We start from the raw sequence: 23,459 nt of genomic DNA, 5'->3' as shown, positions 1-23,459 counted from the left end.
GACTAATGCCTGTTTGCATTTGTATCTGAGGGCGCAGGAGGATGTAGCTGATAGCACCTGTAATCGCTGTGAATAACTTCCTGTTGGCTTGGCACCCTCCCCTGCCCGAGCCAGTTTGTTGGTGTAAATCCTTGAGTGCTTACACAACGATCTGAGTGGAAATAAGGGCTTCTGTAGGGGACGGGATGGTAAGGAGTGACTGTCTGCTGCATCAGCTCCTTGGGGGAATTCACTGTGTGGACACATGTGTTTGTTTTCAAGCTGGAGAAGTACTGAGGGCAGAGGTGGGTTGGCTGGCAGTGGTGGCTGCTGAAGTAATACTGCTCTTGTAAGATTGCTTTATTGGTAATTAATTATTTTTTTCTCAGTAATGAGTAAATGAAGTTTTGTATCGTTGGTCCTCACATCTAGATTCATCCCAGTTCTTAGAGGGCTGTTTTTGCTTTTTTTAGTTAACTCAGTTATCCATCTTCCTGTAATATCACACAGAGTCATGGTACAGTCAGGATACTCGCAGGTGGTTTATAAGAGCAGGGAAGGAACTGCTGGCAGCTTACACCCGTGCATGCAAGAAGGGAAGCAGGCTGTAGTAGCATGGGTTTGGGGAAGGATTGTGGTTGGGTATGAAGATAACCTGGGGAACAAGATGCCCCACAGAATCTCTGTCTGGCTCTTAAAATATCAAATAGTTTGAATGAAACTTTTGCAGTGCTTGTTGTTGCTTGCAGCTTTTTACTGGAAATCTCAGATAATAAAAATATTCTTAGATCACTGGTTGCAAACTTGAGAGCCTCTTTGTGTGAGATCTTAAGACCAAGAGAATCTGGAATAACTGCCGTTGCAACTGGGCTGGACAGCCTGAAGTACTTAACAATAAAGGTTGAAAGGCATTCAAAATTTTCCAGTCTTGGAACTGTTCATTAATTAATGCAGACAATTTCTTCAGACTTAAAGGAAAAATAAAAGCACAGCCAGAATTTAGCTGGCAGTGACTTGATACTTTAATGTTAAAAGGCTTTTTTTGTTGTTTTTAACTGGTGCGCTGCCTAGTGTTTGCAAATACCTCTTAGCTGAAATCCTTTTATTCAGTTTTGAGCCAAAAGCGGGATTTTTGCACCCATAGAACATGTATATTGAAAAGCATTTTCTGAGCTGTGTAGCAATAGACAGCTTGCAGGAAGTTCTCGCTTTGATAAGACTGTAGTGATATAATAAAGGCAGAAACCAGTTCTCCAAGTGCCATGCACTGTTGCACTGTCCCTTTTTGGTCATGCACAGTGCAACCCAATTCTGGGTGTGATCTATAGGGAAGAACAGCAGTTAGAAATGAACCGATCTTGAGTCTTCAAAAACAGATTAATGGGGATATTTACAAAGCTGGGGAATGTTTGCAAGATAAATATGATGTTTTGTTGGATTGCAGTAAACCGTGGTTTCATAGTAACTCTTTCTTTTCCTTTCTGGCTTACGAATTTGTTAAATAAGGACCACATTTCTGTGTAGAAAAGGATGAATTTGTTCCAGCAGCCTTCACAGTTAGTGTGTCAGTGCACATGTAGCACCTTGTCAGGTAGTGAGCAGTGACTGCTGGGGAAGGCTGCTGGAAGAGGTGAAGAGCTGTGCACTTGTTTGTGCATTGATGCTTTTCTGCTCATCAATGTGAAATGATGTGGCTCTTAAATCTCTACAGAGAGCATTTTAAAATGAAGGTTTTAATGACAGTGCTTCTTGTAACTTCAGTGCATCCTGCTTTCAAAATGATTTTGGAACCAATTTGAGGAAGTATTAGAATGTTTACATAAGCTGTTAATGGTTTTCCTAAATATAGAAAAGGCTTAAAGCCAAAATATTTCCATCCAAGCTTTCAGTTACACAAGTGATGCTAAACTAAACAAACTAAACAACTGACACCAAATCTACTGTGATAAAAGCTGTCCCTTTTTCCAGGAATAAGCCTGATTATCAGAATGTAAGGCCTGGAATTTCCTTGCCACGTCCTGCCTCATCTACAGCTTCCTTTGCTTTGTGGGTTCCCAAGAGCCCCTTAGTGTTTGCTGCTGGAAAACCAGTTGTGTGAGCTTTGCGTTTTGATTCATGTTGTGTTTCATCCTGTTCATCCAAAAGGCTTCTTCCCCTCTGTCTAGGGTACCTTCTGGCACCATGGGTTTGGCCTGACTCATGGGCTCATACACAAGTTTGTTTGTGATGATGTGTTTCTTTTTCTGAATGAAGCTGAACCAGTAAAACATCCCTGCATGTGGAGATCATAGAAGCACAGAATCATAGAATGGTTTGTGTTGGAAGGGACTTTAAATACTTCTTTACAGTGAGGGTGACGGAGCACTGGAACAGGCTGCCCAGGGAGGTGGTGGAGTCTCCTTCTCTGGAGATATTTAAGACCCGTCTGGACGCCTACCTGTGTGACCTGGTGTAGGGAACCTGCTTTGGCAGGGGGGTTGGACTCGATGATCTCTAGAGGTCCCTTCCAACCCCTACAATTCTGTGATTCTGTGTGAAATACCATGTAGTTCCAGCCCATTCTGGTAGGCAGGGTTGCCACCCACCGGGTCAGGTAGTTGTGGAATGGTTGTGTTTCTTCCTTTCTTAACCTACTGTGCCAATCCCTTTACCCTTCTTTATGGTAAGTCACCTCATCTAGGGTGACTAGGGTCCTTTAGGGTACTTTGGATAGGCTGCGGTTGGACCTGATGATCTTCAAGGTCTTTTCCAACCTGGGTAATTCTATGATTCTATGATCCCAAAGGATGATTTCCATATGTTAAGAACTCAGTTCAGTGCTTCTAAGTAGGAACTTTCCTCTTCCCTTAAAGGTGTGGAAAACAAAGATTTCTCATAGCACTTTACATGATCAAATACTCACCAAGGGCACAACCCCTTCCTCCTGCTTCCTTCTGCCTCCACAGCTCCAATCCAGTTTAATTTTGTAGTACCTCTGTCCTCGTAATTTGGCTGGTAATACAGTGCTTAAATTCTTTGAAGCTATTTGCCAAACCATTATTTTTCTTGGAGAAGAAGCCATAAAAGCTGGTTGAAATATCAGCTCATTTCTGCCTGCTTAGTTTTTAGTGTTTGAAATATAACTTTGAAATCTCTTTGTTGTTCGAGGGTTTCTTTTGCAAAAAAGGGCAAGAGTCTCAAACTAATAACTGGTTGAGTCTCATTTTAAGCTAATAGCTGAAACACGCTGGCTTTCTAGAAATGAATCTATGTTTTTAATATGAAAAATCAGAGTTCTCCTACTGTAATCCTTAAATATTCATCTTAAATGAGAAGAATCTGTGGTTCATCAGGAATACTTTGTCAGTTAATAGTTGGTCAATTTGTCCTTATGCATCCAGAGGAGTTTGAAGTCTGTGAGCACTGGTTTCTTTTCTCCCTTCAGTCGCCAATGGAATACTAATGAAAGTAATGTATGTGCATCATGTGGAAAATATCTTGGCAGACATATACCTGCAGTGCCTTAAATGCTTTGGCATTGTCTTTGTTTAATCAGCGTAGTTGATTCCTTCTTCCCCTCAAGGCTTATTCTTTCAGAATGAGATCAAAGGTTTTTATAAAAAATGTAAGCAAAAGCAGAATTCACCTATTTCAGAGATGGATGAATAGATAAACAGAAGCTTAAAAATAAAACCTTAGGCACTTTGCTCTCTAATATGAAAAGTCTTATAGGAATAATAATTACAGTAGTCATATATATTTAAAAATCAGGCTCCGAGATGTTAACAGCAGAATTTCCTGGAATTAAGTGTCTACCTGATTAAACTTCTTTGGATTGTTTTCACCATGTCTTGTGGAAGAGCAGATGTTTTATGCTGTGCCTGTGTGCTCTGCTAAATTAATGAGTTGACTGGGCTCTGGAAATGCTCTTTGAGGAATGGCACAAAAAACCCTCCCAAGTTAAAGCAATAGCTAATGTATCCATTACAGTTTTCTTTTATATTTCAGTTACCAGTTCGTGCTTCTTAGCACTTACATCTGTTTAAAATGGCACAGAGCAACTTGGGTAGCTGCTGAAATGAAGGCTGATTCCAGCAGGTATTTTACGGAACAGAGAAGACAGCTTGGGAACATCAGTGGTTACAACTAATATTGTGGGGAAGATATGACGTGCTATTGCTAGATAGAAAACACATAATGAAGTGGTTTCAGTGAAGCTACAGGGAAACCAGAATAAAAGGCAAATTAGTTAAAAAGGGGTTATGGCCAAGAGTGTTAATTCTCAGAAATGTGACCAGGAATGTTTTCTGAATGCTGATTGAACACTTGTCGTGCATTCACAATTGATATTTCACCCACCTGCTGCTTTGTCAGTTGGTCCCTGCTAAGTAGCAGGGAAGAGCTCTGCATTTGAAGCTGGAGCATCACAAGGAAATGGATTGGAGTTTAATTTGATGATGCTTCTGATCAGTTTGCAAAAACCAAGGTGTAATATTGCAGTAGCAGTCTATATTTTTTCTGTTATTATGAACTTAAGAGGGATGCAGTGAGTCCTGCCTATTCAGCTACTTAAACAATACCACATTAAGGAATAATTGCTAAGAAAACCATCTGCTGTGTTTACTTTTACTCTCTGACAATTCTGAGTGGAGTGACTTTGGTACATCTGACCAGTGCTTCACATATGGGAATACTGCTGAAGTCTGAATAGCTGAGTTCATGAGTTGTTAGAGTCTAAAATGTGTATGGGACAGTTTTCCCCATAACAGACTTCACAGTTTCTAATTAAAACTTGTAAACTTACATCATGTAGGCAGCATATCCTACTGTCTGTCCATTACTAGTTGTCTACTAGCTCTTAATAGATAGAATTTGTAAGTGCTTGAAAGGAGATGAGCTTTTAAAAATAGCAACCTGTTTTGTAAATACTGGAATGTTGACATTCAATATAGAAAGGGAAGCGTTTAGCTTTGACTGAATTCCTTTAAAGGAAATCTGAATGTTTGTCTTCTCCACCTTGGGCATACAGAGGTCAATGGGACTCTTTACTCCTATGGTCTCCAACAGTGCAGTGCAGTTTGGAATAAGAGCCTCTGACTGCCAATGTGAAAGTTTTCTAAGAATGGCTTCAGAAAAATATTCTTTTCTCTGTTATTTTCTCACTTGTTTTTTCCCTTCATTTCACACTGGGATTAAAAACAGGCACTGCAGACATGATTTGTGATATTCCAAGCTGTGTCCTTTCATATGTCAGTTCAGTCAATCTTTTATGTAACTTGTCTTTGAAAGGCGAATCTTGCTGTTACTCCGCTGAAGTTCAGCTTTGTTTCAGACAAGACAGGACCAAATAACTGGTGTGGTTTTATTTTCCATGCATGCGTGTGCATGTGTTGACACATCTTGTAGTCAGAAGTGGTGTCATCAATGCTACATGAGGCTGCTGCTCTTACTACACAACAGTCGCTATGTGGGCAAGTCCTAAAGTGCTCCGTAGTTCCAATGTTTCTTGGACATGCTTGAAGGATCACATTACATTAGGCACTAAATGTCATAAGTAAGGACCCCTCCCCCTCGCTCTTGCAGTGGGTAGATAATAGCACTCGCATCCCAACCGGTGCATACCAGGGAGTGAAATTCTGCCTGAACTACAAAGAGATCTGATGTCTACTTGCCATGGCATGTTTGTGATGTCTTTTGTGTAAGAGCAACAGTTAAAAAAGCTTATTTTGTTGAGAAAAATACGGTAGATCATAAAATGGGTAGGATAGGTTTGTTTCTAATGGATGAGAACATTCTGTCTTACAGACACTGACGTTACTCCAGAAAAATATTGATTAATTTAAAATGTATTTTAGTTCTCAAAAAAATATGGATAAGAAAACAGAAGAGCCTGCTCCATCTGCATCCAGCCAGTACCCTAAGGAAGCAGTGAGGAAACATCACAACTCAGACAGAGGATCCAGGGGCAGCGACTCTTCCAGAGCCTCCAGGAAAAGCTTCAGGCTGGACTACAGGCTGGAAGAAGATGTAACGAAATCAAAGAGAGGCAAAGATGGGAGATTTGTCAACCCATGGCCAACATGGAAGTCACCAACATTGCCCAATGTTTTGAAATGGTGCCTCATGGAAAAAGATAACAGCAATGTGCCATCTTCAAAACAGGTGAGCGCTTACGTGTTTTCTGCTTGTGATTTAGATGGCTTTTTCCTCAAGCGAAACATCCAAAGCAGGACAATTTCTAACTAAGCAATTGGACAACTTCAGAATACTCCTCATTGGTGCTGTTTTTCTGATTTTGTAATTGCTTTCTTTGTACTTTTCAATAGGAGAGATAATCCTTCTTGCTTTTTCAAGTTTTTGCCTTTCAATTAGTTTCTCAACCTTTGATTTAGTTAGTTCAGTTTATGTTTATGAAAAACAAAAATAACCTGACTCAATCATGAACTGCTTAAACAAGTATCCTGTTTCCATTTTAATGGGCGTTGCATTATGAATCATACAATAAAAAATCATTTATATTGGACAAAGTAGCTGTGGCATATATCATTACCATTTTTTTTTCAGACTATCATGAAATACATACATACATTTATATATATATATATGTATATGTTTAATATACTTAATAGTTCCTGTCTTTTACTTATGGAAGCGTTTGCAAATCTATGTTTCTCTTTCAGTAAACCAAGAGGAAAAAAAAAGCAGACATTAAAACTAACAGGAATAAGTATTTATACTGAAATATTAAAGGTACAGTGCCAGTTTACTGGGAGACATCGTTATTTGTTCTTTATGTGTGTTGCTTCTATCAGACGTGGTATATAAGGAAGGCCTTAAAAAGCAGAGGTTGGAGAAGCAACCTATGAGAGATGCTTCATGTCCATGAGGAGTACTGGATACTGGAAAGCCGCTGGTTATCTCTGTAGCCACAACAGTGTTAAGGTTCACAGTGTTGGGCTAAAGATTTGACAGGATTACTTCTTTGAGTATTTTCTAATGTGTTTTCTTGACCTACAGAAAAGCTGTGCAAAAGGGTATACAACTAGGGAAAGTATTTTTGAACCAACAGGAGTTAGTAATGCTTTTAAGCACCCTAGAAAGCAGACATAAGTTATAAATCTCACAGGCAGTGTTCAGCAAGTAGCTTACATTTTTCATTTGTTATCTGACATGAATTACCTGTGAAGGAAGTTATCTGATCAGGTTTCTTATTAACGTGGCCCTGAGAAAATTTGAGATTTCTTGGAGGTTATATAGCACAGAGCTTATTTACGGGAGAATTAATCTTGGCTGTAATTGTTCTACAGTAATAACAGTTTAATTTCAGAAAAAAAGCACAGCAAACTTATTTGTTCTGGGATTCCCTCCAATGATTTACTGTTTAAAAATGGTATCCTGCTTCTATATGTTATCTGCATTACCAGCAGTTGTCTCAGTGTGCTTTAGTCACGTTTATGTACAATTCACAACTTGGCTGGTTTTAGTTGCCTTTGACTGCTGCCCTGTTCTGTATGTGTGCAGTAGCTGTAGTCATTGCTTCAGCTCTTGTCAGCACAAGTGAGAAACCTCGTCAGTGACTGAGCTACCTAGAAGGCAGTGCTCAGCTGTAGTACTGAGAGCAGAATGTACAGCTTTGATGGCAGCGGAGACCTGCAGTGCTTCTCTTTAATTTACTGGTTATCCCTGCAGTAAAGCATGATTACAAAGAAATCTGCACTGTCCCAGTTGTAAAGCTCACTTGTTCTCTCTGACCCAGCTGGGATTCATTTTGGACTAATTTTATTGCTTTGCATCTGAAATTGTAGGATTAAGTACCTCTAATTATTTAGTAGCTTAGCAAAATGCATCAGAAACAGAAAAACTCAGATAGGGATCAATGAAATGCGCTGCTTAAGCTCTCACAGCCATTTTGATGCTTGTTCCAGCTATGTTTGTTCCACACCTAAATCAAGCTTTAAAGCTCTTCTGAGCTTGTTTAAAATTCAAACTAGGTTCTCCATACTTTATTTAATACTGCTAGATAACAAAGCCTTAGAAGATATTCCTGCTCCAGTTTCCAGCTTTAAGCATGTTTGGTGCCTCCTGTACTGAGCAGGTTCAGTTTATCTGTACCAAATGCTTTGCATATGGCTTTTTAAAAGTAATAATCCAGGTACTTCACTGTTGGAAAAACTGCGTATTCATGCTTTCTCAACAAGCCTTTATCCAGAATGAACATACTTTTTGTACATTTATTATAGGCTTTATTAAAAATTTGTTGCTTTTTTTTTCCCCCAGTGCCATTGAAATGTCTATTAAGTATTTAGGTTTTGGATCAACAGTATCAATTGTTCTTATTGCTGTAAAATCCAGTGGTAGTCCAGTATGTGCTAAGTACCAAAAATCCTGAGCTAATTAGCTAGACTTACTGAGGCCAGTCATGTGTTTCTTCTTGCTTTGCATTAGGAAGGAAGAACGTGGGCTGGGGAGTACAACACAATGTCGGTAGAAACGTTTTCTTCTTCTAGCAATAAAGACAGGATGGTATATTAAGCACATCTGCCTCTGCTGGTAGCTGATTTGAAATTGATGCTATATTTTGAAGTTCTGTTATAGTTCTTGTAATATTGCTGTTCCTGGTTGGTTGGACAGAGGACCAAATGTTCTATAGGAGGATGAAGGTTCTGTAAGATTATGTACTTTGTTCATTATCCCATTGCACAAGTTTTAAGAGTTTCCTATGAAGTATACTGCTAATAGAACTTGCGGTTTAGGTTGTTCTTATGATTTGGGAAGTGGTTAATTAAGGAGGAATTGGGTTTTATAACTGAATCTCATCTTGGTTGGTTCAGAATGGAAGTGAAAAAATTCTACAGGCAAGCAGCTCCTTGCTTAATAAAAATACTGTCAGGCACTATGAGTACTAGCCAGAAAACTGGTTGATATAAATACTGCAGCCAATACATAGAATGACTTCACTTTTACTCATCTGATGGGAAAGCCAAATAGTGAAACTAGTCTCGCCTCCAGTGCAAAGTAATTTGTAGCCCAACTTTAAAAACAAGTCCTTAAAAAGAATGTTTTCCATAGCAATGCGCTTACTGACGTAAGTTGTGTTATGAAAATTATTACATTTTATACCTGACTTTAATTTCCTTGACATAATCTGACTTATTGACTTAACCACATCTAATTTCACGACCTAATTTCTGTTCTTGAGACTTATGCTGCTTCTGTGTACTTAGAAGAAAATGTTTCTATTTCATTCTTAGCTTTTTTCATTCTAATAATAATACTTCATTCATTCTTGTACAAGTTAATTGATTGTACTGCACTAACCATTCAGCTTCGGAGAAGGTTATCTGTACAGCAACTTAATATGTGTCTCTTTCCTGAAGGCAGTAGGGAACTTTTTCAGTAGACATGTCTCATCCATTAGTGCTCAGAAAAGCAATTTCATGAATACTTAATTACTCACAGTAAGATTTCAGAATCTGCGTCCCAACATACACTCTCCAAATCAATAAAATATTGCAGGGGATGTAACTTCCTTGAAGCTTTCAGGGCTGTTTTAGCAAAAGAAACCCTAGACTCCTGAACTATCACAGCATCAGCTGGGCTTTTAAGGGAGCAGGAACTTAGCTCTGTGTAACCTATCTGATAGTGTTAATCTAATGCTAGAGGCTGAGGGCAGCAACCATCACAGGGAGGAAACTAACGAGGAACCAGAAATGCTGGGACGTCAGTATCAGCATTAGTACATTTCTTAGCCTCTCTTGAACTCTCTTCTCTTGAGAAAAGGAAGTGAAAATGTGACCAAATAAAAGATTAATTCAGGAGGAACTTGCTGGGAAAAGGGCCATTAAAAAGACATCTGTGTTGCAGTTCTTAAGTTGCCTAAAAATATAAACAAATCTCAAGTCTTGTCTGTGATAATTTGTGCCTTGTATGAAGTTCTTGTTTCACAGCCAAGTACGTTCTGGTATGTCTCATGCATATTTTGTTCTTTTTCTTCTGATAGGAACTTGACAAAGAGCTTCCAGTGTTAAAACCATACTTTGTTCAGAACCCAGAACTTGTTGGAAAAACAGGAACTGGAATGCGAGTCACGTGGTTGGGACATGCCTCAGTTATGGTGGAAATGGATGAACTGGTATTTCTTACTGACCCCATCTTCAGCCAACGGGCTTCTCCTGTGCAGCTGATGGGCCCCAAGCGTTTCCGACCACCTCCGTGCACAGTTGACCAGCTCCCCAAAATAGATGCTGTCGTCATCAGCCATAACCACTACGACCATTTGGACTACAACTCTGTAAAAAGTTTAAACGAGCGCTTTGGCAGCGAGCTGCGCTGGTTTGTGCCTCTGGGGCTTTTAGACTGGATGCAGAGATGTGGCTGTGAGAATGTGATTGAACTGGATTGGTGGGAAGAGAACTGTGTCCCTGGTCACGATGCGGTGACTTTTGTCTTTACCCCTTCTCAGCACTGGTGCAAAAGGACTGTGACAGATGACAACAAGGTTCTGTGGGGCAGCTGGTCTGTCTTGGGACCCTGGAATAGATTTTTCTTTGCAGGAGACACCGGATACTGTGTTGGTTTTGAACAAATAGGTAAAAGATTTGGACCTTTTGACCTTGCAGCCATCCCCATTGGAGCTTATGAGCCAAGGTATGAAAATGATGTTTTGGACAAAATAGGCAAAAGAGACAAGTTGCCCATTTTTCTTTGTTTTTGTCATTCAGCAACCAAAAGATGGAACTGAAATGTCTAGTTCACTTCCCTGTGTATTTGCACTGTTCAGAGGATCTCGGAGGTTTTAATTTTCAGTCTTAAGTATAGCAAGGATGAATTGGCTGACTTCCATGAAAAACACTGAGTCAAAATCTAGAATTACTTTGTGGCTTTTTCTCTTAAATAGCATTGCTCAGTCCATGTCATTTAGGTGCATACAGGTTGCTGCATTTTTTTTTCCCCTTGCTGAAGTCCTTCTGTTGCTTTTGCAACTCATCCGGAAATGAAGATGAATCCTTTGTAGTGTGTGAAAGACCTATTTGTTCAGAAATCCATATCCTAATTACCGTGGGGTATCTACATATTTTAGATGATAACATTCATATAATGTTGGAAGCACAGCATGCATAATCTGGGAAAAGAAGATAGGAATCAGACATGGTAAAAAAAAATATATATATATTTATATATAATATAATTAAATATATATGCAATATATATATATATATATATATATATATATATGTATATAAAACACTATATATATAGTGTTTTAAAAAATGCCTAGGTCCCCTTCTCTGCTTTCTCACCACTCCCTTTGATTATCTTCTGAAGCATATCTTTTATGGTATGTTTTACTAGCATGAAGTTAAGTGGAATTTAAATCTGTGGTCTTAATGCCTCCAGGTATCACTAATATGTCCTTATGCTATTCAAATTATAGGTAAGAAAATAACTTTCTGAGGAGTGAAAATACATGAGCTGCTGTTTTGCGTGTTGGTATTTTCCAGCCTGTTGATTTTGAGTGTTTGTATATTCTTAAGGCATATATGCTCTAACCTTTTGATTGAGCAAGTATATATTTTTAGATTCCTTGCAACTTATTCCATGAATGTAAAGAAGAAATCTGGTGACACAAAAAATTCACTTTGTGTTTTGATAGGTGGTTTATGAAACATCAGCATGTGGATCCTGAAGAAGCAGTAAGAATCCATATTGATGTTCAAGCAAAGAAGTCTGTAGCAATTCACTGGGGAACCTTTGCTTTAGCAAATGAGGTAAATTTAAGCACTACACGTGAGCTCAGATCTTCTGACTACACGGTCATTAATGATATTTCCTTCATGCAATTTAACCCATGTATCTATAAATATATGATTAAAATGTAATGAGTGAGAAGTTGTTACTATATGTACTGTGCATCAAAACAAAGTGTAGTTTTATATAACTAATGTGTAAAATAGTTAAGATTAATTCTAAAGTATAGATACTAAAACACCTGGAGATCCATTAGCATCTTGTAACTTCAGCAAAGTTATTTTTTAAAGGCTGAATTTCTTTCTGGTAGAAAATCCTGTCAGACAGAGAAGCATATGGGGAATCTTATGTTAAGCAGCATCTTTAAGGCCCCTTCTTTGTTGTTGAAGGAATGAGATACACGGAAATAGTTGTAACTATATTCCTTCTGAGTTAGAGAAAGTAAATACTATGGGTAGTAGATTTCTCCAGTTGAGCACCTTATTAGTTAATGTATTTGCCTACCTTTTATCTAGCATAAATTTAAAAACAACCAACCAACCAAAACCACTAAAATGGAAGTCACGGGGCAAAGAAAGATTGAACCAGACAAGAAAGTTAGTCTGTAATCTGGCATTTCAATAACTTTCTCTTCTCTGAAGTTTCTTTGTAACAGTTGCACTATTATGTCTTGTAACTTCCTTCTGATTCTGTTTGCTTGATTCATAAGGTTTTCTATCTGAGATGCTTTTAATGCTCTGTCATTAATGCTTAAAAAACAGATCAGTTACTTCAAAACACCAAAAACTGGAATATTCTTCCATAAGATGCCTTTTAAAAAACATTGCAAATAATGCTCCTCTGAACGTTATATTTACTATATTGAAATAGCACTGTTTTGTAAACATTAAACTTTGTTTTACTAATGTGAGAAAGCGCCATCTACTGCCTGTTCGCATTTCCTTCTCTGTGCTAGGAATGACTAATGACTTTCTGCTTCTATGAGATCTTGTTTACATTGTAAAGGACCGAATTTTGGATAAGATATTCTTCATGAGATACTGGAGGAGTGTAAATCAGTGTTCTTATTCTTTGAAAACTAAAAATGAAACAAAACATTTTGATTCAATTTGACAAATGTATTCCCTTTCCTTTTTTAGGTAATAGCTAATACGTAAAGTGGTATTTTAGAGTGATAATACTCCTTTCTATTTTCTTGCCCGCTAAATGTGATGTTTTTTCCTTCTATTGTTATTTTTCCAGTATTACTTGGATCCTCCAGTTAAACTGAATGAAGCTCTTGAAAGATACGGCTTGAAAAAAGAAGACTTCTTTGTCTTAAACCACGGAGAGTCACAGGACTTGAGGACAAACGATGGGTCTGAATAGTAAACCAGCAGCAATTCCTTGTAAGCCTTGTTTGATTTGAACGAGTATTTAATATTGCAAACTTTAATTTGATGTACTTACAAAGTAGATTGAGTTAATTGGATTTTTAGATTCCAGGATTGTCAGCTTCATAACTGAAGTTCTCATACAGATTTCATTTTACTGATGTTTTTGTTTTCATTGTTCAGTTATATTCATTTTATTATTTACAAATTTTGGGAGGTGATCCAAACACTGGTTAATATGTGCGATACTGTTTGGATTTAACTTGCAGTTTCATCTCTTACGTACACCAGTGATAAACATTTTTGTTTGTATTTTTTTAAACTCTTCATCTTGCCTATGACAGCAATAATACCTTCAGAACAGGACACGGTCTCATAATGAATGGCTGACAATTAATTCTTCATTGTTATGTCTCATTCGTTAATCATTGATTTTTCAAATTACATCCTGTTCCTCGGTAGCTTCACAATATTAATGGGGCATCTCCCAATATGTCTGTTATTAAAGCACAAGCACAGGAAAATTGTTTTACTGTGTGCTCCTACATTTTCATTTACTGAGGAACCACAAAAGTGGAATTTTAAGATGATCTCAAGAAATGTGCCTTTAGCAGAGAGAGAAAGCACCTCAATATTGCAATATCCATGTGTAATGCTTAACGATGTCCACAGTATCTGTGCACTTTCATTGTTAATGTTTTTAAGTTAGGCCTGAACGTGTCTAAAATAATTTTCTTGTCAAATACTGTACATAAAATGGAAGAATCCATTAGCGGCACTTGTCTTTGCATTGACTATTAGCCAATTAAATACTTTTCTTAAATGAAAAGTCTTAAGGGCTGTGGTAATTTTTCTTATAGCTTCCTTATAATCTTAAGGTTGAATAAGAGACTACAAAACTACTTGCTATTGTAAAACTTGGCTAAACGTGTCTGTATCAAATTGCCATGCTCACTTACAGAATTAAAGCCTATTGTTGCCAAAACCTAAAAGTAAAAATTGTGGTTGTTTTGTTCCTTAACTCATACGTAATTTGTGATTTTTAATTTCTTCTTACTTTTGTGTGTTAACGTTTTATGTTTGTACTCGACCAAGATCAATAAAAACAATAAATTCCCTGGGATTTTTAGGCACTGACTTCTGTCAACTAATTCAAAGCAGTCAAGGAGATCTCATGCTGCAAGTAAGCTTTAGAAGAGATCAAGTTGCTGGATATCTTCGGAGGACATTATTAAAACTCAATTTTCATTTCAAAACTATTAGACTGTATTCCATAAAATTCTGTATTTTAGAAAGGAAAAAAATGAAACTGAAGGAGTACCTGTTATATGTAGATAAGCAGCAAAATATCAGAGTACTACGTTACAAGGATCAGAGCCTTAAATGTCAGTAACAATATTTGTATGTAGAACAGTGACAGCTGTTTTGCTCGGTGTTGATAAGATTCCACCAGGTGTGGGGCAGGAGATTTAAAATAATTAAGACCCTTCCACGAAGACACATTAGAGTCTCGCATTATTTCAAAACACCTCAGCAGTATTATTCTGTGAAGAAAAGATTTTAAAATGGATATAGACCAGAAGAAGGAGACTGAAGCAACAATGCAGTGTTTGTGTTTTAGATAAAGAGGACAATGGTCATTTGAATTCATTCGTATCCTTTGGCAGTTGACAGAAACTAATTATTCAAAAGATGTCAACTGATTTTTAGGTTTTTTACTCTTGTATTAAGTGATTATAATATAACTTGTGTATTGCAAAATGGACTGGTTCCAGTGGGAAGGAGACAGAAAAGTTCACTGTAAGTGCAGTGATTGACAGAGTTCTATTTGGGATTCATGTTAATTTCTGCCTTAATGGTATTCCTATTGAGTTAAAACTACTTGTAGAGATTAATTGGCCTTACCCATTCATTGATCAAGACACAGATATGTTGTATTTTCCAGGTCATGGAATAGATGTACTAAACACATGAAAATATTCTGAGCAGATAGGTGGAAACGCATGACTACATAACTTTAATGTGCATTATTTTCATTAATAGATTATATTACATAATTTGTATTTCTGACAATACTGTTTCTGCAGGAAGTCGGTGACAGTTTGGTGCTGTTCTTCAGATTTTCTAATATTTGCCTGCAGCTTTTTAACAGGTCTCAGAGTAATATAAACAACTAAGCTCTGATTGCTGAATCTTTAATGCATTATTACATAGAGGCTTATTCAACAGCTGTAAATATCTAAAGGCACAAAAATTCTGGCATTAAGAACATTTAGATGGGCTTTATTCATGAATTTTAAATGTTCACTGTACATGTAAAGCTTTCATGCTTTAAAATGTGCCTCCCTCTATTTACACATGCCAGCTGAATAGTGGTTTCTCAGTGCTAAGTAACCCGTTCCATATCTTGCTTTTTACAAGAAATCTGTTATACTCTGCACAGTATTTACTACAGAGTCTCTTGCAATTGATTTGTGCCAAGTACTACAGCAATATTCAGAATTGGTTTTTTTATATCTAATCTTGAGATTAGATATTTTTCAGTCACTAGTGAATTACTACTGTGTTAATATTCTCACAACTTGCTCTTTCACATCTGTGTCAGGGTGATGCAGTAACGATGCCAGCTTCTGAGCAAATGTCTTAGAATCCCTGCAGAGCATGCTGAAAACCGAGTCTTCACTGTATTCATCCTCTGTCATGATGCTATCTTCATTATTCATGTTCCTTCTCAAATTTGCTGCAAATACCAGGGCTCTAAGCAGAATATCTCTGTTTATACAGTTGTCAAAGAGTAACGGCAGTGATGGCATCTAGGATGTTAAATAAATAATCCATACTTAATCATCAGCGCTAAGTACATCTAGCTAAATTGAACTTTAAAAAATGGAGAAGAAGAAATCTGTACCTAAACTACATAGGTCAGAAACCTTATGAAATACCAGATGCTGAGATATCATGCAGGAAACCTGCACAGCATTCAGGTTTACTCTTTTGAAAAGATGTGTGTCACAGGCTAATTAATACTTACACTTTCAGTTTCTAAAGTACAGTGGTCTGGAAACTTTCTGTCTGTAAAAGAGCCTGCTTTTGCTTTCTGTGGTGATCTGAATGTTTGTTAACATCTCTGATAGAACTGAACAGGATACACTTTTAACAGAGGACTGAACATATGCCTACCCTAATCTTGTTTTAGTCATGAATACCCAGTAATATCTAGATAGCTCAGCTTCTGGGAAATATCTCAAAAATAAAAAGAGAAGTTTCCTTTTTAAATCAGCCACTGCATATTTTAATTAACAGATTTTAGTGAGGAGGAAGAAGATGTAGAACTGTTCCAGCCTCAAACCTTTTGTTTTTGGTATGAGCGAAGGATGTAACTGAAATAAATGTGTATGCTAAGCCAGCAGTGGGAAGTGTCAGATAAAGTTATCCATGAAGATAAGTAATGCATTGGAAAAGTTAATTTATAGTGCCTAGAGAAAAGGATTTATGGATGCATTTGAATAAAGAGGTGGGGATTACAGTGGAATTTGATTTTCTGAGTAAAGCAGTCGAAAAGGTGAAAAGGAAAAGTGCGAATGGGCTTTTCTAACTTGCCGCTATTAGGCTCTAAACTAAAAGAGGTTTGGATTAGACATTATGAAAAACATCTTCCTTCTGAGGGCAGTAAGATACAGGCATAGCTGCCCAGAGAAGCCGTGGATACCCCATCCTTGGATATACTCAAGGTCAGGCTGGATGAGGCCCTGGCAACCTACTGGTGGGTGGCAACCAGCCCACAGAAATGGGGCTGGAACTATTTGTAAGGTTCTTTCCTACCCAAACTTTTCTGTGATCCTATGATCTGGAATGTTGCACAGGAAGTATGACCAAGTGCCTTCAAGTGCATATGCTCTATATATTTACAAGTAATGTAATCTGTAATATACCACAATGTAGAAGGCTAACCTGTGAAAGAATGTATACTTCTAATTACTTATATGAACCAGGTACTTACTAAAGTTTTAGTTCCGAGTTACATGTATAATTGGATTAGAAAAGAATTTAAACGTATTACACATACACACCTACATACACACACGTAAGTAAATGCTAAAAAACAAACAAACAAAAACCTTACTTGAGCTTTAAGAAAATGTCTTGTTGTGGCTGGGTTTGCAGACAAGTTCACGAGGACTTTCAAAACTTGTATCTGAAATGAGGAACATGTACGTGCATTGCAGTCTCCAGAACCAGAATGTGTAAGCAGACATTAGCACTCCCTGGCACCCTGTCATGTCACTCTACCGCACAACTTTTTAGTGTAGTCCACTATCTTCTGGTTTCCTTTATTCTGATAAGTCTCCCAACACAAATTCTCACCTTCTTTCATAGAAGCTGTATTTTTCACTAAAGCAAGGAAAGTCATAAAAATAATTCTTTTAACATGGTCAGCAGAAGATTATAGAGTATGGTTTTTAAGCTTTCACACAATTACATCAGCAAGGCTTATATACGTTTGAAATGTAGGACTGAACTTCCTTAGTATTTTAAAGATGGGAGGTGAGACTGTGAAAGGAGATGTTAATCTCAAGAATAAGCAATAAGGAGCAGGATTCAGAGGAAAAAAATGAACAACAAGCACTTAAAACGTGATCAAAGCACACACAAAAACAACTTTGTTCTTTCCTGGACCTTGTGGCACTAATCTTTTATATAAATGCTGAAAGAAACCAATACTACTTATTATATTTCACTAAAGTATGTGTAGTAACTTCAGTGGAAATTTGTATTTCTGAAAACTGTTTTTGATCCGGTAGAACAGTTCAGTGCATTAATATCAATGGAATAGCCCATGACTTCATATATCCATGCAGCCTTTCAGATCTAGATCTTCCTTGCCCTGTTGTGTGATTGCAGTGTTTGGTAAGCAGAACTCTAGAGCTGCTGTAGCAAATGAAGAGAGCAACAGCTGTGCACACAATAGGGTTTTGCTTGCTGCAGCTCTAGCCCAGTGATTGTACTATCAAGATTCTCTTCCTTCCCTCTCTCCATTCTTCCTGGATTTATGTGGAGTAAGTAATAAATACATGCATTTCAACAATACAGTACCCAATACCTGTGTCCTTTCAGATCCTTCTGAAAGCAAATGAAGAAAGCATGGAATTTGGTTTATCATCTTATCATGATAGTCATTGGTAACAGACATATTCGTCAACAATCTGAGTCCAGCTAGCTGCAGATCAGAGTTCAGAGGAGCTGATTCAATATTCTTACAAACATGCGTAATATATACCTTGGGAAAAAGAGGAGATGAAAAGGAAAGACGTTTCTTTGAGGCAAGCAGATTTTCTATTCACAAATAGCATCAACAGTCTAGCAACAGGAGCGTAAATACCTACTGAACACTGCTTGTTGAATACATAATCTGATCAAGGTACTTAGAAACAAGCCCTTATGTTTTGTTTCATTTTTAATGCATACAAATACTGTGGGCTGATAGAAGCAGGCCAGACTTATATTCCCTAACTCCTGAAGCATCAATTACTCTGAAAACTCAAATTGCTTTGACACCATCTCAGAAGTGGTGCATTTACTTCAAGGAGTTATTTTAAAAATCACCTACTTAAAGCAAGTAAGGTCTTAAATGTTCAGAACAAGCCAAGTAAGGCTTGAAATGAAATCCTTCCTTCCAAGTATGTGGCCCGTTCACTGGAGTAATTGGGAATGGTGATGACAACTGATGCTTACAACTATTATCTACCCAATTTTCTTCTGAATGACATCACACTGTGAACTTTGGAGCTCTGACTAAGAAAAAAAAATCACTTTGCTTTCGTCAAAGGCGTTGTTTTCTACCTACATGCCTATATAAATATGTGCCATGGGCAAGCAGTACTTTAAAAAACATTGCTCAGCACTAAAGATGCTATAAATGAGAATGTGTAATCAAAGCGTCTTTCTATCAAACTAATGAAGATGCTTCCCAAAAAATCTCACTGCTTGGACACTTCTTGATCAAATAATGCCAGAAGAGGCTTTTTTTTGATGGCTGGTCCCATCTCATCTGTACTATTTACTGTATTTATCAGCAGGACTTAGCACCGTTACTACAGACGGTTCTTCTAAGAGGAAAGCACCACAGTGAGAAGTGGGTCACAGACAAGCCCAAGGGATCAATTAACCATTTTCTCCAGTTCCCTTGCCTAGAGTGTCATGTGAAGCTCAGAATGCTGCCCATCTTATTACACGAGCTTACTGATGTTCTAACCTCAAAACATTTTAGCATCCTCCCTTGTACTTTAAAAATACACAGGAAGCCCCACACTATTTCCCGCATCTCAGCTACTTTTATTTTTTCCCTGTAATAAACTTACCTGTATCTCTTCCTGATTTTTAATATTCATACTCAAATTATTAAGTGCATTTAATGCTTTTTCTTTAACTGCGGGAGTACAATCCAAAAGCATCCCTCCAATTACAGAAAGGCCATCCAGATTTCGAATTATATCCTGAAACATAAAAGGTACTCAAAAAGATCATTGCAGATTATATATTAAATGCTGAAAGCTTCACTCAAAGTTTGTTTTAGTGCAAAGCGAATTGTGTGAATGAAGACTTTCAGAACAGGCTACTCTGTTTAAAGCGTTAGTTATCTTTTGTATTATGACTGCATTCAAAAATGAACTGTGGCGCTTCTTTTACAACTGCCACCCGCTCATAGTATCAAAATCGCATTGGGAAGGAATTTCACCTGACAGACACCAACAGGGTACATCCTTCGGAAGAGCTGCTCATAAAATCAGAATTTTGAAGAGCTTGCAAATTAAGCAAAGCTCTTAAAGCAGGCAGAATAACATCTGTTATATTTTGCTTGAGCTAAACTGAAAAAGGATTCGATACAGCTTGGTAATAGTAAGACATGTAATCACTGTGCTGCACTTTGACTTGGAATCTTAATTCAACTGGAATTATGAACAGTCCTGCTTAGGGATAAAGCTTTTCTGCATCATATTTCCAGCCGAATCAAAGAGAGCCAGACAGCAGGGAAGCTGCTGCAAATGGCACATAGCTTTGTAAACATAAAAGCTACTTTAAAATATTTCAGTAGATTTCAGATTGGATCCTGAGATTATTTAACTTGTATCAAATTCAACCCTTTAATTAACATCATAAAACCAAAGGCAAGAAAAGATACATATTTAGAGCACTTTGAAAATACAGGACACTGTACAGTGTTTAAGTACATTTAATGTATACAAGCATGAAGCACAGATAAATCTTGTGAGGGTGGTTAATTGCGTTCCTTGGACTAGCAGGAAATTAAAGCATAAACATAAAACACAAGATTTAGAACACGGGTTAACCCAGCTCTCAATCTTGTGACACTCTTAAGCAAAACAGCACCCTTCATTTTCCATACTGACTGGTAGCGAAATGCTGTTGTTTTCTACAGAACAACACTTACTTGATTTACAGAGAAGGCAGCACTGTTACTGAGAGTGATTAAAGCTTGCTCCTGAATTAATGGATCATCTGTGGCCTTGAGCAAATGAATAAGCTTCTGTAAAGCATCTGCATCCATGCTGTGGGGTGATGGAGGAATTTCTTCCCTCACTGTTAAAAAAATTAAATAACACCAAGTTTGAGATATTTCACTTAGTTTGCAGTGAATGCTTTTTTAGCAAGTTGAGTTTCAATTCTGCTTCAGTTTCTCCCCATTGCCCTCGTTCTATTGCTGCACGCCACTGAAAAGACTTTACCCCCAGTGACTCGACTCCTGTACTTCAGACATTTATACACAGTGCTGAGATCCCCCTCCAGCCTTCTCTTCCCCAGCTCTCAGCCTTTCCTCCTACAGGAGGTGCTCCAGGCCCCCACTTCATGACCTTCCACTGGACTCTCTCCATTAGTTCCATGTTTTTTGTGAACCACATAGCCCAGAACAGGACACAACACTGCAGATGGGACCTCACCGGGGCAGAGCAGAGGGGAGGATCACCTCTCTCGACCACAAACACGAACGTGCTCTATGTTTCACAGGATCACAGAATTAAAGGGGTTGGAAGGGACCTCTAGGGATCATCGAGTCCAGCCCCCCTGCCAAAGCAGGTTCCCTACACCATGTCACACAGGTAGGCGTCCAGCCGGGTATTGAATATCTCCATAGAAGGACACTCCACATCCTCACCGGCCCCTCCTCACCTGAGGGCGGCACACGAGTCTCTCCCCGCCGCCCCGCTCGTCCCTTCGCCCTGTGCCATCGGCAATAGCAGTAATAGGCGCCGGCTCCGAGCACGACCCCCAGCACGGCCGCTCTCAGGCCGGGCCGCTCGTCCATCTTTACCTCCCGCGGAAGCCGATGCAGCATCCGGCGCCGCCCCGCCGTGCTGAGGGCTGCGGCTCCGGCCCGGCCTGTGAGCCCGTGTGGTGCGGCTCCTCCTTCGGCTTATTTTTACAACAACAAAGTGAAAGTACCGACATCTTAACAAAGCACAGTGCTGGATATACACCACACTCCCTCCCCAGTCCCTCTCCCGGCACAAACAACCCCCAAGGGCTATTCGCTGCCTTCACTTTTTCACGGTGAACCAACGCGTTTGGAAGGGGCGGGGCGGGGCGGGCAGGTCCGGGGCAGCACCTCCGTCTCAGCCTGTTGCTACGAGACCGCGACGCCTTGCGGCCATGGCGGCCCCACGCGGCGGCGGCCCCGAGCTCCGCGACTACCTCAGGCGGCACGGCCTGATCCGGGTGTACGAGGTAAAGGCCGCCGAGCAGCCGGACTCAGGTGGAGTGATGGGACAGGAGTAAAGGAGCTTCTGTGAAGCGTAGAGTGGGGCTGTGCCACAGCATGACGGGCTGTGGGCTTCAGGATTCTTCCCCAGTCTGTTTCTTAAGGGAAAGAACCAGTTATAAAATCACTCTATAAGATCTTTTCATCCTTTTCATGTTTCTTAGGTGTTGGTGCTCAATGACGTCAACAAGTAATTTTTTGTCATTGTTATTTCTTTGAGAGGTTTGTATGGAGATAAATGAGATGATACTGGCTTCGGTATTCACAGAATCACACAATCACAGAATTTTAGGGGTTGGAAGGGACCTCTAGAGATCATCGAGTTCAACCCCCCTGCCAAAGCAGGTTCCCTACACCATGTCGCATAGGTAGGCGTCCAGGCAGGTCTTAAATATCTCATTTAAGGCATTAAGGCTCACTGAAGCGAAGCTGAGTTCTATTAACATCTATGTCAATGTTCGCAAAATTAAGAAGGATATGAAGTTCTACAGTGGACATTTGCTGAAGTCATTTATGGTTATGTTGTGGTTTGGACATGATCCACACACAGTTGGTGCCCAAATAGTCATGTCCAAATAACTCGGGATTCCCGGCTGCGTAGGATTCTTTCATTCCTGTGTGATTTCTCTCTTTCAGATCTCATCCAGATTTACTTTAATCGGTAACCATAAAACATCAGGCAAAATGAAATAAATGGCCCGGATTGGAAGGGACTCAAGGATCATGAAACTCCAACAGTCCCAACCCCAGGCAGGGAGACCAACCTCCAATTTAATACTAGACCAGGCTGCCCAGGGCCCCATCCAACCTGGCCTTGAACACCTCCAGGGATGGGGCATCCATAACCTCTCAGGGCAGCCTGTGCCAGCACCTCACCACTCTCATAGTAAAGAACTTCCCCCTGACATCCAACCTAAATCTTCCTTCTTCAGCTTAAAACCATTTCCCCTTGTCCTGCTGTTAGCCACCCTTTCAAAGAGTTGGCTCCCCTCCTGTTTATAGGCTCCCTCAAAGGCTGTGTTTAGGTCACCCTGCTGGCTGTTGTGTATATTCTGTGTGTTAGACCTTTCAGGACATGAAAGGGAAAGAAAGCTGTTGTGTTCACATCCAAGGGAAAAAGAAAAGAGCGTAAACGAAGCCTTATACAGTAACTGGAATTCATATGGCAGACAGATACTGGATTGATCCAGGAGGGGGAGTAGCTGAGCAGCCTTAGGCTTGGCTTTGGGAAACGTGTCTTTAGGAGAGCTTCTGAGGAAAGTTATTTAAATGTTTAGGTATTAATTAAAATGGTGTTTTTGTCATGAATGACAACATTACTGTTAGATTCATAACATTTTCTTAATATAATCCCCTATCAAGGTATACATAGAAACTTGTGTTTGTATTAAGAACCTTATGTTAAAGTTGTAAGTAGTGGGTTGAGAAGTATTACCAAATATTCAGTGTGTGTAAACTGAAGACAGTTGTCCTTCATTGTCTGTGCATTAAAAAACTGTTTTACATTGCTTTATTGTAGTGGTCTTGTAGGTATGTAAAGAAACAGCACATTCTCATGGCCAAAAATCTCCATTACTGTTAGTGATCTCTCTCCTGACGCTGCT

The 23,459-nt window shown here is 38.9% G+C and overlaps 3 protein-coding genes across 15 annotated transcripts in view; 2 read left to right on the top strand and 1 right to left on the bottom strand.

Annotated features, from left to right (window-relative positions):
- NAPEPLD (N-acyl phosphatidylethanolamine phospholipase D) overlaps positions 1 to 14,202 on the top strand; it is a 29,051-nt gene extending 14,849 nt beyond the window's left edge. For 8 of the 9 annotated variants that reach the window (XM_032442334.2, XM_015883672.3, XM_085513189.1 and 5 more), the window contains 4 exons: positions 5,814 to 6,120; positions 9,959 to 10,605; positions 11,612 to 11,726; positions 12,949 to 14,202. In XM_032442334.2, coding sequence (XP_032298225.2) covers positions 5,827 to 6,120; positions 9,959 to 10,605; positions 11,612 to 11,726; positions 12,949 to 13,074 — 1,182 coding nt within the window. In that variant the 5' untranslated portion in view covers positions 5,814 to 5,826 and the 3' untranslated portion in view covers positions 13,075 to 14,202. Of the gene's footprint in view, positions 1 to 5,813; positions 6,121 to 6,638; positions 6,709 to 9,958; positions 10,606 to 11,611; positions 11,727 to 12,948 lie in introns of all 9 variants that reach the window. The other variant, XM_085513204.1, reaches the window with a different exon arrangement.
- Positions 14,203 to 15,069: 867 nt separating this feature from the next.
- Positions 15,070 to 21,879, bottom strand: ARMC10 (armadillo repeat containing 10). Of its 2 annotated transcripts, none has more exons than XM_085513238.1 (6): positions 21,789 to 21,879; positions 20,530 to 20,678; positions 19,439 to 19,573; positions 18,181 to 18,357; positions 17,203 to 17,274; positions 15,070 to 15,892 (listed from the first exon to the last, which is right to left on the bottom strand). In XM_085513238.1, exons 2-6 carry the CDS (start codon positions 20,644 to 20,646, stop codon positions 15,638 to 15,640), a joined length of 756 nt encoding a protein of 251 aa, XP_085369364.1. In that variant the 5' UTR covers positions 20,647 to 20,678; positions 21,789 to 21,879; the 3' UTR covers positions 15,070 to 15,637. The 2 variants fall into 2 exon arrangements, with proteins under 2 accessions (XP_085369364.1, XP_015739601.2); XM_015884115.3 differs by lacking the exon at positions 21,789 to 21,879 and adding an exon at positions 21,267 to 21,427.
- The window catches only part of FBXL13 (F-box and leucine rich repeat protein 13), a 69,227-nt gene continuing 67,478 nt past the window's right edge, over positions 21,711 to 23,459 (top strand). For 2 of the 4 annotated variants that reach the window (XM_085513155.1, XM_015882634.3), the window contains exon 1: positions 21,711 to 21,821. In XM_085513155.1, the coding sequence (XP_085369281.1) occupies positions 21,747 to 21,821 (75 nt within the window). In that variant the 5' untranslated portion in view covers positions 21,711 to 21,746. Of the gene's footprint in view, positions 21,850 to 23,459 lie in introns of all 4 variants that reach the window. The other 2 variants (XM_032442331.2, XM_085513166.1) reach the window with 2 other exon arrangements.

Source organism: Coturnix japonica, chromosome 1, assembly GCF_054131305.1.
Source record: "Coturnix japonica strain WE chromosome 1, WE-NBRP24, whole genome shotgun sequence".
In the NCBI taxonomy this organism is placed as follows: Eukaryota; Metazoa; Chordata; class Aves; order Galliformes; family Phasianidae; genus Coturnix; species Coturnix japonica.
The sequence above is the reverse complement of the archived record's forward strand: the minus strand, read 5'-3'. Positions and strand labels throughout refer to the sequence as shown.